Below are 17315 nucleotides of genomic sequence, written 5' to 3' on the forward strand. Positions count from 1 at the left end.
CATCAGGATATCAAAGGAGACACTGAGATTTGTAGCCAAACTTTAGGAAGAGTGAAGGAAGCCTTATGGAAGAAGGGGAAGATAGAAAGACCTGGAGGGGACAGGAGCTCCACAAGAAGACCAACAGAGCCAAAAAAATAAAAAATAAAATAAACTGGGCCCAGGCTGTCCTGTAGAGACTGGTACTCCAACCAAGGACCATTCATGGAGAGGACCTAGACCTCCTGCTCAGAGGAAGCCCATAGGCTGCTCAGTTTCCAAGTGGGTTCCCTAGTAAGGGGGGTAGGGAAGGGACTGTTTCTGACATGAACTCAGTGGCTGGCTCTTTGATCACCTCCCCCTGGGAGGTGCAGCCTTGCCAGGCCACAGAGGAAGATGCTGCAGCCAGTCCTGATGAGACCTGATAGGCTAGGGGCAGATAGAAGGGGAGGAGGACCTCCCCTACCAGTGGACTAGGGAAGGGGCATAGTGGGAGAAGAGGGAGTGTGGGTGGGACTGGGAGGAGATGAGGGAGGGGGCTACAGCTGAGATACAAAGTGAATAAGTTGTAATAAATAAATAAATATTTAAACATAGTAAATAGGCAACAAATAGATTTTACTATTAAAAAGAGAAATGGGAATGGGGAAGGGTTACTACAGGAGGGAGGGAAGGAGGGGGAAGAAGGAAAAGAAGAAAAGGAGGGAGGGAAGGAGGAAAGAAAGGGAGTAGAGGAGAGAGGGGGAGGGAAGAAGGGAGGAAGAGAGAGATGGGGGAAGGATGGAGGAATGGAGGAAGGGAGGAGACCAGCAGGAGGGGCAAAGTGTACCAGAGGGGAATCTGGGAAGAGAATCGGTGAAAAAAACATGGTGAATGGAGATACTGTACTGAACCCTAAAACTTTGAATGCTAACTTCGAAAGCTAATTTTCAAAATCTATCACAAAAGTAAAAATCTTTAAGAAGAAAACCCGTGTGTATAAAATGTGCCCAAAGCTAAGATGTAAGTAAGTAACGGAGAGAAATACTAAACCCAGATGAAATAGCTGAGGAGTCCAACCCAGTAAACAAAGGTGTCTTTGTTCTCAACTGCGTGATGGAAAATGGCTTCTATGAAAGCGACCCATGCTCTCAGTTACCTCACTTTGTTCACTGCCCTTCTGAGTAACTACAACAATTCCATTTGCTTTCTGCTTGCTCCCTGGTGCATTAGTTTTAGACTTTCTCACCACCTCCTCTATTGCCCAGTCTTCTGACTTTTCCATGTCTTTGATGTATCTCTTTCTCCCGTGTTGTGCAGTTTATAAGTTTGACATAGCAGGGTCCGTATGGGTTATTTCCTTGCTTTCGGTTTATTCAAATTTAAATCCATCATATCCATTCTCTTCCACTATCAAGAGAATCCTCTGGCCATTGTTTCTAAAGCAACCCTTCCAGAGAGAGGCCTGCAAAATGCCAGGCATGGTCCTGGCTTATGATGATTAAACACAGCTAACCACTGATATTATGTTATCATGGTACAAAACATGCAAATCCCCAGCCTACAAAATGATGACCCATTATTCCAGGTGACTTGACTTACAAAAAAGTATACAGATGTCTAATATTATATTCTGCCTAGTGACAAAAACATTTTAAATATTTAGCTTTATTTTAAAATGCGCTTGTCCCATTAGTTATTCTGTGCAGTTCTAAATATAACTTAAAAATAAAAACTAAGCTGGGTATGGTGGCACACACCTGTAATCCCAGCACCTGGGGAGACAGAGGCAGGTGGATCTCTGTAGGTTCAAGGCCAGCCTGGTCTACAAAGCAAGTACAGGACAGCCAGAGCTACACAGAGAAACCCTGTCTCGAAGAACCAAAAGTAGAAAAGAAAAAAGAGAAAGAGAAAGAATAAAAACTAGGCACTAGGAGATAGGTCAGCCAGTTAGAAGCTTCCCTTGCCAGTACTAGGGCCCTAGTTCAGGTCCCAGAGCTTCCTTTACAAAGAGCGAGGTGTGGGGCTCACAGTGACAGGAGGATCCGTGGGGCCTGCCCATCAGCCTAGCCTAACTGGTGAGCCACAGAACTCAGTCAGATCCCTATCTCCAACACAGATTGGACAGCTCCTGGGGAACGATGCCCAAGGCTGACCTCTTGCTTCCATGTATCTGCACACATGCGAGTGAGCACACATGGGGCAGAGGAAAAAACTGTGGCTGCTTTACCAGAATTTACAAGATCAACATAGGATTTTCATTTCTTCGTCCCTCATTTACGGAGCTTACTGTCTTAGACAGCTTTCAAACTCTTCTTTAGTCAACCACTTCGTAATCAGCAGGCACCTTAGACTCTGGTGCCTTGACAGGCTAAGTCCTTCCCTTCCTTATTTCCTTTCAAAGTCCTTCTTGCTCTAGTCAGCTCTTCCACTCTTGAGTTTTATGTATCGTTTTTATTGCTGAGACGCCCTCACTTTGGCATTGAGGTGTGTTTCCTTCCTAAATCATTTCACTCCACTGTCATCCGAGTGATGTGTCCCCTGACTGAGGGTAGTTGTGTGCCCCTTCTTTTGGCTCAGTTCTGAAATCCTCAGCCCTCCCGGTGTGCCCTTCATTGAACGTATGATTATTTTTTTTGAACAAGTGATTCTGCTAGGAAAAACACAGTAACACAAGAAGAGATCTTAGGAGCTACTTTTTCTGAAGAGCCGGTAACCCCAGACTGTAAAGCAATGACCCTTTATTCCAGGTTGTCATGGAGTTAGTAACATCGCCTGGCCAGATCCAAAAATAGTGAATGTAAGGCAGTGTTCAGCCTTGCTTTGCCCCACAAAGACCTTCGTAATGTGTATTTTTTATCTTTTATCTTAAACCACACACTTTTGGGTAAGTTCTGACTTGTGGTGTGCATATATTTAAGGGAAATCTAGGTAGTAAACATCGAATTTATCAGTTCTCTTTCTTAGCCAACTTCTGTCTTGACAGAAATAACATTTGTATCTTCTGTTTCCTGCAGAATATAACATTCAAAGCTTTCTTTGGTGTCTTTTCCTTTAGAATCAAAATATTTGAGGGACACATTTTAGACATAGTGGAGCCCAAGGAACGCGGTTCTAAGGCTGGCGACGCTGAGGCATGTCATGCATGGTTTTGTGGCTGGTTTTCAGATCCCGGTATAAGCCCCATAAACAACAATAATAGTAAATTAAACTCATCAACTCCAGGTGCAATTAGATCAGCGAGCTCCTCTTTCTCTGTGTAAATGGTGGTGTGTGTTGATTTCTAAAAAGAGACCTACATGCTAAAATAAAAGCACACACTTCCATTTTTTTTTTAACAGTTGTGTGTTAGAACAACAAGATAGACACATGGCCATGGCTCTGTAGAGAACTAAACCGGAGAAAAGGAAATGATCTGAGTCCTCGCTGCTTGGGGCGGTCGAGCTAGACGCCCTCTCCATCGCCCTGCTCAGCACTCCTCTGTCATCACATCGTCACCATGCCTGCTTTGTCCGGCCAGATGGAGAAGAGCTGCAATTCTTAGAGAGTTATAAACATCACAAATGCAGCATGTGCGCTACAATGGCAGCCTGATTGTTGTGCAGTGGAAGGACACGTGCTGACAAGTCCCCCGGATCAAACCCATTCCAGAATAGAACCCTGGGAGCAGCATCCGTGGTTAATATTCAGAAATGAGGATCTTTAAAATTGATGACCTCAGAAAACATAAAAAGTGACATGAAAAAAAAACCCATAAGCCCCAAACATAAAAGTTAGTTTTTCATGAGTTTCAATGATTAAGGCATCTTATGGTTGTTGAGTAAAAATGTGGGATGGGTGATATAAACAGTACAGCAAACATTGTTCAACCTGTAGAGGCTGCATATCATATTCAAGGACAAATGGAGCATTCACCAAAAAAAATGACACATTCTAAGTCACAGAACAAGGACAAGGACAAACTGTTACTGTGCTCAGTAACAGTTACATAACTATGACGCAATCATTAGAAAAGTTTCTTCTTAAGATCTTTTTTAAAAGCTCAAAATTTACAAACAAAGCATTCATTATCACTGATGGTTTAAATAAAGCAAGGAAGTTTTTCTAGACCCGAATAGTAAAGTTACTACATATAAAAATCTACAGACGGGACTGGAGAGGTTCAGAGCACTTGCTGCTCTTGGAGAGAACCTGTGTTTGGCCCCAGCAACCACGTCAGGTGGCTCACAACTGCCCTAACACTAGTTCCAAGAGATCTGATGTTCCCTGGTCTCCTTGGGTGCCTGGACACCTGGTACAGATAGACTCATACACGCAGACACATAAACAAAAGTATAGTAAATGTTTTAAAAACAGACAGAATACAACTATGTCAGTACAGGGAAATGTTATAATTTTGAGCAAATGTGTTAAACAGAATGAAATCTTGACATTAGTGGGCCAAGCTTCAGTTCAAGAAATTAGCAAAGGAAGAGAAGAAGTTCAAAAACAATGCAGCAGAAGACAGTAGAAAAGAAAGAAAAATGCATTTATCCTATCAGAACTTTCTTTCCTGTTTAATTCATTTTTCCACTGGGCCCTAAATAATTAAATATATTTTAAAAACACTTGCTGGGTGTGGGTGGCACATGCCTGTAATCCTAACACTCGAAGGCAGTAGCAGGCAGATCTCTGAGTTCGAGGCCAGCCTGGTCTACAGAGCTAGTTCCAGGACAGCCAGGGCTACACAGAGAAACACTGTCTTGAAAAACAAAAACGAACCTCCCCAAATCACAATAGAGTCATACTACCATCATTCTAAAACAAAAAAAAAAAAAAAAAAAAAAAAAAAAAAAACTTTAGTGAAGAAAGAGCATCATAACAAAAACAGAATTTTCATGTTCACATGTACATTAAAAACCACTTGCTCAAATCCAACGTCTGTTAACAACAATGATAAATCATAGAAAGTGTCTTTAAATGATTGGCCTTGTTTTCAGGATTAATGTGAAGGAAGAAAAGTCCAGAAAGGTCAAGATACGAGCCTAGTAAGATAACTCAGTTGGTAACATGATTCCTTTTCCTCACTGAGCCATACTGTCAGCGAGAGCTTTTTTGATCACCGGAATCCATGTAAAATTTGAGTAAGTAAATAAAAAGCCAAGAAGCTGGTGTGGTGCTGCACACTCGTAATCTCAGTGCTGGAAAGGTGGAAATAGCCATACCCTGGTCAGGCTTGCTGACCAGCCAGCCTGGCCCACTCGGCAGGTTCCAAGAGAGACCCCGTCTCCAAAGTCAAGGTAGACAGCTCCTGAGGTGCACAGCTGAGGTTGTCCTCTGACCTCCACCTGCACAAAAGCACACGCACACACATAAGATTCTGACTCAAAAAATATTTTAATAAAAAGAAGAAATGCTCACGCATATATGGAAGAAATGTGCAAGAACAATTGTTGTAAATTAAAATGGAATTCCACGAACAACCTAACTGTCCAGCAACAAAATAAGAAATATAATGTATTGACCTATACTGGAATACCACTTAACAGTTATAACTAATAAACTCTCAACTTGTCAAATGGCAAAATATACTGAGAAAAATTGGGCTACAAACTGATACATCACAATCCTATTTTCATTAAATTTTAGAGCATACACACAGTATTATATATTAATTATTAATCTGTATTTATAGCAAAAATATAAAAATTTGCATGTAAATGATAATTTTTTACTTAGGATAAGGATTTACCTAAGAGAACGAAAGGGACACCAGGAGGTGACAAAGGGATCATTGGGTTTTTAATGTCACAATTTGTCTTAAACATCTGGTAAATATGCTAAGCACAATTATAATATTCCTTCCCATATTTTGTATACTTGGTGAAAATGGAATTTTAAAGACTTCTTTAATAAATAACACGTTAACAATGAAATCAAAAGAGAAATATGAAAAGATTTTGTATCACAAAATCCTGAAGGAGGAGGATCTCGGTGAACTGGAATTCAGCCTGGGCCACTGAGTAAAAATTTATCTCAAAAACAAACAAACAAACAAACAAACAACAAGAAAATATAAGCCTCTATCATAACATATACATGCATGCTGTGACAAATGACAATGTAAACATGGCATACCAAAACTTCTGAAATATGCCAAAAGCAATCCTGAGTATATGTTACAGTGATACATGTTTACACCAGAAAGAGAGCAGAGTTGGGCGAAGCTCAGCAGCATAATGCTTGCCTACCAATGCACAAGGGTTCAGTCTCCAGAACTCTAAGAAAGACCTCACCACCACCAAACTAGCTAAGAAACGCTTCAGTCGTTAGGAAAACACCAGGGTAAACATGGAGTTAGCAGACAGAAGGAAATACTAGAGATCAAAACAGAGGATAGAAAAACTGTAAGATAAAAAAAAAAAAACTCAATAAAACTGGATTGGCTTTTTGAAAAAGAAACAAACTCAATTAACTTCTGGCCTAACTTAAAAAAGAAAAAAAAATAAGATATGAATGAACAAAATCAATCAAAATGATGACTACAATAAGGTACCAGAAATTAAAAGGAAAAAAGGGACTATTACATATGATTTCCAAAACCTGTACAATCTAAAGAAAATGGGTGAGTTCCTGCGGGAAAACAACATAACTTGCTAAGACCAGATCATGAAGAAATTAGGCACTTAAACAAATAAATACCAAAAAGATACTGAAAAATTAATTGAAAAGCTTCCAATAAAGAAATCTCAAGATCAGTTGATTTCACAGCTGAGTTCTACCAAACAAAGGATTGTTGCCAACGTAGGTGGGCATGCGTACACATGCCATCGTCAAATACGGAAGTCAGAAGGAAATCTTAGGGAGGGGGTTCTCTCTTTCCACTGTGGGATCCAGAGACCAAACTCAGGTTGTCAGGCCTGCACAGCAAGCAGTTTTACTCACTGAGCCCACTTGTCAGCCCAAAACTACTTATTCCTTAAAAAACAGAACCAGAGGAACTATTTGACAAATAAACCTTAGGAAGCCAAGATCACTTTAACACTTGAACCAAAGACATTGTCAGAAGTCGGTTTCACGTAAAAGACTTTCATAGAATCTGACCAAGCAATCCAACAACACATCAAAAGATTATATATACTCACTCATACAGACATATAATACAGGATAAGCTACTAAAATCTGTACACCTAAAGAAACTAATCAAGAGGGAGGACTCTGGCTAAAATGTTCAATCCCTATCCAGAAAGGCAAAGAGACTGGACATCAGAAGAAGGAGAAAAGAGGGAACAAGTCAGGAGCCTGACACAGAGGACCTCTGAAAGACTCTGCCCTGCAGACTATCAATGCAGATGCTGAGACTTATGGACAACCTTTGGGCAGAGTGCAGGGAATCTTATGAAAGAAGTTGGAAACAGTAAGATCTGGAGAGGAACGGAACTCCACAAGGAGAGCAACAGAACCAAAAAATCTGAGCATAGGGGTCTTTCCTGAGACTGATACTCCAACCAAGGACCATGCATGGAGATGACCTAAGACCCCTGCACATATGTAGCCCATGGCAGTTCAATATCCAAGTGGGTTTCATTGTAATAGGAACAGAGACTGTCTCTGACATGAACTAATTGGCCTGCTCTTTAATTACCTCCCCCTGAGGGGGGAAGTAGCATTACCAGGCCACAGAAAAAGATAATGCAGCCACTCCTAATGAGACCTAATTGACTAGGGTCAGAAGGAAGGAAAAGAAGTCCTCCCCTGTCAGTGGACTTGGGGAGGGTCATGCATGCAGAGGGTGGAGGAAGGGAAGGATTTGGACTGAAGGAGGGAGGGAACCACAGGGGGGATACAAAGTGAATAAAGTGTAATTAATAAAGAATTAAAAAAAATATTATATACCATGATGAAATGGGATTTGCTCCTGGCATGCAAGACAAGTTTTAAAAAACACAGATCAATCAGTGGACTACATCACACTGACAAACTGAGAGATAAAAATGACATGATTGTCCCAATTGACAGAAAAGCACTTGGGAAAGTTCAGCATTCTTGTTTTAAAAAATTGTTTGGGTCTAGAAAGAAAGTTCCTCAACACAATGAAAATACCCCACTAATATAATAATAATAATAATAATAATAATATAATATATAATAATTTAATATTATAATTATAATAATATAATATAAATCAACAGGAAAGAGCTGAAAGATTTCCACTAAAATCTAACACAACAAAGGATGTCTATTCTGACTGCTTCTATTCAACATCATAGAAGTATAAGCTGTTCTGAAAAGTAAACAAAAAGTATCTAAATCAAAAAGGACAAAGTAAGGTCACCTTACTTCTAGATGTCATGATTCCACATGTAGAAAACTCCACATTCACACATAAATGATGACAACTAATAATTGAATTTATCAAAGATACAAAATCACACTAAACCCAGCAACTGCTATACACAAATAATAACCTAGCTAGAAAAAGAAAAAGTCACAACAGTATCAAAAAATAGAAACAAATGTAACCAAAGAAGTAAAAGATTTTTACCCTAAGAATTATAAAGCATGGAAAAAGGAAACTGAATAAGATATAAGTGTACAGAAAGATAACCTATGTTCATGATTAAAATATTATTAAAACACCCATATGTGAAAACAATACAGAGATTTATCATCATACATAACATAACAAAATTTCAATGTCATTCTCCTCAGAAATAGAATAAAGGCTTAAAATTCATAAGGTCCCATACCAAAAAATAAAAATAACATGTAACTGACTAGATGAGGCAATACCGAAAGATTTGGAAGCAGCACATTTCCTGATAAAAAGTGACATTGTGATCTGGACATGGTTCTATGTTCCTGTAACACTAATGCGCAAGAAGCTGAGAAAAGAGGATCACAGTTTTGAAGCATTGCAGCTGGAATGGCTCAGTGATTAAGGGCACATGTTGCCCTTCCAGAGGACCCAAGTTCAGTTCCTGACATACATGCAGAGGCTGACGCCTACCTGTAGCTCATGTTCTGGCAGATCTAACACATTCCTCTGCCCTCAGCAGGCACCAGGCATGCACAAGATGCACGTATTTACATGCATACAAAACACACGTAATAAATTATAATAGAAAAATCTTTTTAAAACCCTCAGGCTATATAGCAAGACTCTGTCTCAAATTGTATTTCAAAGCTAATCCGTTAGCAATCAATACAGTAACATATTGACAAAAAAAATAGAAACAAAGATCAATGAAACAGAATAAGGAGCCCCAGAAATCGATACAAAGATAGAGCTAATTTTCCCAACAAGGGCATCAAGAAAATTAATAGTCTCTTCAGTAACTGATGCTAGAGATACTGGGTTTTTACCTGGAAATGATTGAAATTGAACCATTGTATCCTGTATAAAAATCAACTCAAAATGGGTGAAAGGCCTAAATCTAAACCCTTAAACCACAAACCTCCCAGAAGAGACTATGAAAGAGAAGCAGCTTGTTACAACCTTGAGGTTTGGGATATTATACCAAAAGCCCAAGCAACAAAATAACTAACTAGTGCTACATCAAAATGAAAAGCTTCTCTATAGCAGAGGAAACAACATGAAAAGTTAAACAGTGTATTTGTGAATGATATGTAGCTAACAGCTAAACATAGAAGGAGTGCTGTGGGCCGGAAATGTGTAGCTCAGTTGGTAAAGTGCTTGGTGCTGCATGCCAGCAATCAGCATTCAGGAGGCAGAGGCAGCAGAACCAGAAAATCAAGGTCTTCATTGGCTGTGTGGAGCTTTTAAGGCCAGTTTGGTGGAGCTGTTTGAGTAAATAGAGGAGGTGGCGTCCCTGGAGGAATTATGTCATGAGGGAGGGCTTCGGTGTTTCCAAAGCCTCCGGCCTTTCCCAAATCACTATGCCCAGTGTATGTGGTTCAAGTTAGGACTCTCAGCTTTGGATCCAGCTGCCTTGTCTGGGGCTGGCTGCCATGCTTCCCTGCCATGACAAACTCGTATCCCTCTAAAACCGTAAGCCAAGTAAACCCTTCCTTCTACCAGTTGTCTTGGTCATTGTACTCTACTACAAAAGTAACCAACACAGCTTGTTTAAAAAAAAAAAATCAAATTTAGATAGTGACGGTTCCATCTTATTTTATTTATTCTTTTTTTTTTTTTTTTTTTTTTTTTTTGAGGCAGGGTCTGTAGCCCTATCTAGCCTAGAATTTACTATGTAGATAGAACAGTCTGGCTTGCTCTATCCACACACCTCTGCCTTCTCTATACTGGAATTATAGTTGTGTGCCACCATGTCTGGCAAAAGACACAAAATTTGAGGATTAAATGAGGAGAAGGGTGGGCTTGATACAACCTGAACATACCTGGGAAGAGGGAATCTCAATTAAGGAATCAACTCCATCAGACTGCCCTGAAGGCAAATATGTGGAGCATTTTCTTGATTAACAATTGATGCAGATAGGCCCGGCCCACTGTGGGTGGTACCATACCAAGGCTGGTGGTTCTGGGTTGCATAAGGAAGCAAGCTTCACTTCCTGCCCCGCATTCATGCTTGGGTTCCTTTTCTTAACTAACCTTCCGTGATGGACTGTGACGTGGAAATGAAAACCAAATAAACCCCTTTCTCCAGGAGCTGCTTTAGGTCAGGGTGTTTGTCTCATTGGTAGACAGCAAGCTGGAACAAACGGAGTGATCACTATTGTAACAGTGTGCAAACTTCAGCTCAAAAGTCCTAGAGAGCCACAGAAAATCGTGCATTCCATGCAGAGACAAGCGTGCATCAAAAAGAACTCTCGGCAATTTTATTTCATATAAGTGTGTTTTAAAATGTCTACCTTATCAACTTGGCTCAGCGTACACTCTATAGTGTTCTCTTTGAGTCCAAAATCTGAACGCAAAGTCCTCAGTTGAGGCATCAAACTTAAGGAAAACCCAATCATAAGAACAAGATCTCGGGCTGGGCAAACGGCTCCGTGAGAACAGTACTTGCCCTGCAAGCACGGGGGACCTGAATACAGCCCTTAGAGCCTAACTTTCAAAAATGCCGGGCGTGTACCTGGCACACACTTGTAATCCCAGCCCTCAGGAAGTGGAGGCAGGTGAATCCCTGGAGCTTACTAGCCAGCCAACCTAGCCTACTTGGAAAGTCTCAGGCCAGTAAGACCGTGTCTTTAAAAAGAAACCAAGTGGGCAGCACCTGAGGAGTGGCACCCTTCATTGTCCTCTGGCTGACCCGCATATAAACACGCACACACGTGCACCTTCACAGACATGAACATACACACAGAACAAGCCCCCAAAGGAGCTCTAAGAAGATCACAAAACTCTGTCATCCATGAAACATCCCAAGGAGACTCAGGAGAGAATAGAATAAGTTCTAAGGCTGGAGGCTGTCACCTTACAAGCATGTGACATGTCGATAGTGTGTGCTGTGATGTACCAGGGAGGCCATCAACCACATGTAGTTAATTATTTTGGATAAAAGTAAATGGGATCTAAAATTAACATATATGTATATTTACAGATATACTCATTCGTGTATTCACATATGCATTTATATTTATATAAATGTGTCTAGGATGCAGATCAGAGGGAGAGTACAGAAACACCTCTAATTGTTACTTTCTCATTAGCCCAAAGCTAATTCGTTTAGCCAGAGCTGAAACAATAAGTCATTCACTTATCAGCTCTGCTGATAAATTGATAATCAAGAATTATTACTCTTGTTTTAGTGTTGTTATTATTGATGATATTAATATTGGTGTTATTGCCAGCAGAGAAAAGAACAGGGCACAGTTCATCTGAGCTTGTAACTTTTCAGCCCAGCTTGTATGATCTTTCTCTAAACGGAAAGGATGTCTCACACTTGTTTATCTCTTAAACTTACTTTTAGCATCCATCCATAAGGAAAATGTCTCCTTCATCTTTCAGGCCCTTCTGACCTACAAGACTGACCCAGCCATGAGAAAAATGTTGAACCATCTGTATTTCTATATCATGCCTGTGTTTAATGTTGATGGATACCACTTCAGCTGGACCCATGTGAGTTGCTCTGCCTGGCCAATTGGGAAGGGGACTGAATAGGTCATAAAAAAGCGATGATCCAGGAAAGGCGTTTGCTGGTCAGCCTACTACTAATGAATTCAAGAGTCATGAGAGGCCTCCTCCTTAATCACTTTCCTAAAGGGAGGTGGAAGTGAAAATGAGCAAAATGCACTGTATTAAATTGTCTAAGGGGGAAAAGGGGCCAAAGTATAGGAGACACAGGATAGCGTCAGAAAGCAGAGCATGAGGCTGGGTCAGAGTAAGCCTCGCCTCTGTCTTCTCCAGTGCGTGGAAGAAGACACCCTGAAGTGATTCAGCGCCTTTACCCAGAAGGCAACTAAAATGCATATGAATAGCCTTTGTGCCAGATAGTTTAACTAACACAACACAATCTAGAATCACTTGGGGTCTAGAAGAGGTTGGGCTGTGGGCATATCTGTGGGGGCCTGCCTGGACTGTTAAATCATGTAGGAGGACCTAGCCCATCGCAGGCAGTACTGTTTTATGGACTGGGCCCTGGGCTGTGTAAGACAAGAGTGCTAGGTGCCAACAAGCAAGCAAGGATGATTTTATTCTCTTTGCCTGCCTTGACTTCCCCAAAAATGATAGACTGCAGCCTGGATTTTATGTTATCCAAACCAACCCTTTCTCTTCCAAGTTTCCCTTTGTCAGGACATTTTTATCACGGTCACTGAAATGAAACTAGGAAGAACACCTTTTGAGCACCTTGTTCTCTGCCTGATGTTTTAACCCGTGTCTAGGATCGATTCTGGAGAAAGACAAGGTCAAGAAACTCCAGGTTTCGCTGCCGCGGAGTTGACGCCAATCGTAACTGGAAGGTGAAATGGTGCGGTAAGTGGGAAGTGACTGCGTCTCGGGACCCAGAACCCCACAGGCACCACTCTGCAAAACGATAGGCTGGGCAGGAGTCCACTGGCAGACTGTTGCTTGTATGTGTGTACAGGCCTCACAAAGACATAGACGATGGCTGGACACACGGCTCAGAAGGGGAAGGAAGCTCTGGGCTGAATTTTAAACACCACACATAGATAGATAGATAGATAGATAGATAGATAGATAGATAGATAGATAGATAGATAGATAGATAGATAGATAGAGATTTAAAAATAAAAAAGAGATGAGTAAGAACAATATGGCTATAATTTGCGAGAGAAAGCAAAAAAATGCTTTTTAATATGTAAAAAAAATAATCCAAGTTTTAAATTTGTCAATCTAATCCTGAAAATTAAAAATTGAAACACAGATGAAAGCAAAAAGATGAGAAGTACATGCCATTCACAGAACTAAACTAGCAGCTCGTGTTCTGCTGCGTGAGTTGGTTCAGGGTTTCCACGCGTGCCCTTAGAGTGACACTGATCCTGACAGCACATCTGCAGCAACCAAAGCTGTTCGGTCCTTGGCTGGAGTCACCCTCACGCTGGAAAGAAACTTCTCTGTATTCCGCACCATTATTGTTCTTACAGGGTAGAATGTCACTTTATGAGAGGAAGCCTTTCACAGAATTGAAGAGCTAGGCAGGGATGGGGAAGAAGAAAATCTGTTGGCTGGAAATGCTTGCAGCAGAAAGAGGAGGAAGAATTATACTGCGCGTGGGGGGTGGGGTGGGGGATATTGTATACAGCTGCCCACTTGTAGAATCTATAATTAAGATCTTCAACATATAGACCACAGACATCCATTCATTCTACCATGCATGGGGGTCAGTATTAAAAGCCAATACCTCATTCCACCAGCATCAGACACACCCATCTGTCCAGGCAACAGCCCTCACTCCACCAGAACTGCTGAATAACAACACAAAATTCCTGAAAAAAAAAAAGACCTCAAATTATGACAGATGTGGCTTGATTCTGATCTGATTCACACTACTCTCTTTAACGTGGAAGCTGTCACACCATTCATGAGAACTTCCGTAGGTGGGATGGCTACCTCCCTTCCAGCCCAAACAGCATCTAAACACCATTGGCCTTCCTCCCTATGTCTACAACACAGTCAGTTAGCCCCTGAACCCTAAACCAACTGGTAGAACAACCAACTTCCTCTTTTCGTGTGTGTGACACAAGCAATTGTGGAAATGCTTACATTTATGGCAAAAAGAACACATTGCATGAATACTGTGTGGTAGTACCGATGGCCGTTTTTTTGATGTGTAAATCGTTTTCTCCAAACTAGGTGAAGTCAGTGTGCTTGCTCGTGGTAATCCTCTGAAAACATTTGTAACACTCCGCCCTAACTTAACTTCCAGCACAGTAGCATTAAGAGAAGGGGTTTTCAGAGCTGATTCTGTCATGAGGATGGAGCCCTCGGGAATGGCATTAGTGCCTGTATAAAGGAGGCCAAGGGAGTTTGATTTCCCTTTCTTCCACGTAAAGATACAACTATCAGGCCGTGCCTATGAGGAAATGGGTCCATACCAGGACTGAGATATCTAATGGACCTTAAACTCTCTATCTTCTAGAACTTTGGGCAACAAGTTTCTATTTATAAATTACCCAGTTTGGGGTATTTTACCCTAGTGACCAGAATATACTTAGATATTCCCTCCATCTAATTAAAAAAAAAAAAAAGTGTGTGTGTGTGTGTGTGTGTGTGTGTGTGTGCCTGTGTCTCTGTGAGCATATACACACATGAATATGTACTCCTATGCACACTGAGGCCAGAAGAAGGCATTGGGTATCCTCCTCTGAACCCTTCCAGAATGTGGGAATCATGTTTTCTTGGCCAGGCTACAAGTTGGCAATCCCCAGCAATCCTCCTGCCTCTACCTTTTCTTGGAGCTGGGCTTGTCATGTGAGTGCGGGAATATCAGCTCCAGTTCTCAAGCTTGCTCAGCAAGAGCTCCTAACTTCTGAGACAGTTCTCCAGCCTCTCCTATTCATCTCAATTCCCCTTTCCATTTTCTCTGGCGAGGGCCCTCACAGTCTCAAAACTCTATGAATGTTCCAATAGCTCTAAATGCCATATCTATACGTGTGTCACGTGAATGCTCTGTGTCACGTGAATGCTCCAATCACCTCAGTGGCGTACACACGAGGGGAAAGTGAGCTGAGTAACCCCAGCAGGCAGGCAGCTCCGCCTAGGTAACATTAGAATGTCGATTATATTCCGTTACCACGTAAGGAGAGCCTTGCTGCTTTTTGTTCTTCCTTAGCCCAGAATGTTTCCTTCGTGCACAGTCTTCCAGATTTCTGTGTTTCCACTGCAGTCTACTAGAAGTCCTTTGATTCTTCCCATTTCTTTTAATCACTCAGATTTTTTTTTCTATGATTTAACACTCAAGACATAGAAAGGATTATATCAAACTTCACTTGCAAAACAGGCTGGTATAAGTAATGTGCAAACACAGGCCGCCAGGCTAGGACCATTTGTCGGTCCTGCGATCTCCGCAGTGAATTCAGTCGATCTGAAGACAGGGCTCTGCGGCCTGCCTCCCTCTCAGCCTCGAGTCTCTCCCACTACAGTTCTGTGATTAATTGAGGAGACAGGGAGCCATGCTGAGAACGCGACTGTACGATCAGGCGTGTGAGGTAGGAGCCCCCTGAATAAACTCCAAATGAACATCCTTGGCACAAATACCCAGGACTGGTGACAATGCCACAGAGTCGATAGCAAGCTGAAAATACAACTGTTTATTTCTCCCTGGGTCGGTGGGTCTCAGGTGTAAAAAGCCGGACATAAAACTGCTTCTCAGTGTGAAAACCCCGCAGACTTCCGTGTGGCAGTGGATGCGCGTGGAGCAGTGGAGTGGAGAGAATGCGTGGGAGCAACCTTTCTAATGTGTCACAGCTCCCCGGGGGGAACTTTGGGCCCTGCAATGAATATTTCTTTGAAAGGCCAGCAGAGGGACACAAGCCAGAGGAGTGCTGCAAACTAGGAGTGAATTCATCCACTGATTGATTCATCTGTTTACCTGCGCCCAGTGACCACGGTACTCTCTGATAGTCACTGTGCTTTCTTTTCTCTGTGTGCACTCTTCAGAGTGTGCCGTGAGCACCGGTCTTCCCAAATTGGAACAAATCCAGAAGAAAGGATTTAACTCCTGAAAGCTTTAACCCGTGAATAAGCAAGCATTCTTAAACTTGAATTACTATTTAGAAAAACCTATACAACAGGAGAACTTAGCTACAAATCATCTTTCTAACAAGGGAGTTATATCTGTATTACAGAGGCTCGTTTCTGTAATGTAGGGATTTGTTTCTGTAATATAGAAGACTCATATCTATAATATAAAGACTTGTGTCTATAATACAAGAAGTTGTATCAATAGGGAGACTTGTATTTATAATAAGGACTTAATTCTGTAATTTAGGGGCTTGTATATAAAATATAGAACTCATATCTACAATATAGGAGTCCTATTTACAATAGAGGAACTTATCTAAATAATGCAAAGATTTTTGTCTATAAGGACTCAGATCTAAAATATAGGAAGCTGTATCTATAAAACTAATTTAGAAACACACATACAAATGACTTAAACAGAAAATTATTAAAAGAAGATATTCCAGTAGAAATGAGCACCTGAATATGTGCTTAATACATTTGATGTATACATCAAAACCACAGCAGGGTACCACTCCACATATATTAAGACAAGTAATAAAATAATAGGTTTTGGTAAGGATACATTCAAACTTGTTGGTGTTATGTAAAATGTAGTCATTTGGAAACAGTATGGTATTTCTACAAAACTTTAATATCAAGCTACCATATTATAGGGGAATTCTGCCCCTGGGTATATACCCAAGAGAAATAGAAATGTTTGGTACATAATGACCTGTGGATGAATATCCATAGTAGCAGTGTTGATAGCAGGCAAAAAAAAATAATAATAATAATAACTAATGTTTACCAACTGAGGAATAGGTAAGCAAAATACTGCCATGGAGGAAGGGGAATGTTATTCCCTTCAGCATCCCTAAGTCTGTGGCTGGGACAGACTCATATAACAAAAGACAAATTAGTAAAATTTACTACCACACTACCACGTGAGACTCATATTACCCAGGATAAACCTCAAGCAAAGATAATGCAGAACTCAGATGCACTCAGCCTCGTCGACCAAGAGTAACAGATTATAGTACTAACACAAAACAACTAGAGATCAATATTTTAAATGAAACTGGGGAATATAAACGTATTTCCAGTCTTTTTATACCAAATTTAAAAGTCAGCTTTTAGTGGCATAGCAGCAAGACAGAGAAAAAAGCTATGTGTTTTCTCTGTGTTTGGGAGTACGTAAGGAGCTGGGGAACTAGCAGTGGGTAAGACGGGGTTGCTAATTTGGTTATGTAACTTCTTCTGGCTGGACTCC

At 41.0% G+C, this 17315-nt stretch overlaps 1 protein-coding gene across 4 annotated transcripts in view; it reads left to right on the top strand.

Annotated features, from left to right (window-relative positions):
- The window catches only part of Cpa6 (carboxypeptidase A6), a 286143-nt gene that overhangs the window by 222474 nt on the left and 46354 nt on the right, over positions 1–17315 (top strand). For all 4 annotated transcript variants that reach the window (XM_060385867.1, XM_060385866.1, XM_021644441.2 and 1 more), the window contains 2 exons: positions 11867–11977; positions 12742–12832. In XM_060385867.1, coding sequence (XP_060241850.1) covers positions 11867–11977; positions 12742–12832 — 202 coding nt within the window. The remainder of the gene's footprint in view (positions 1–11866; positions 11978–12741; positions 12833–17315) is intronic.

Source organism: Meriones unguiculatus, chromosome 6 (genome assembly GCF_030254825.1).
Source record: "Meriones unguiculatus strain TT.TT164.6M chromosome 6, Bangor_MerUng_6.1, whole genome shotgun sequence".
Classification (NCBI taxonomy): domain Eukaryota; kingdom Metazoa; phylum Chordata; class Mammalia; order Rodentia; family Muridae; genus Meriones; species Meriones unguiculatus.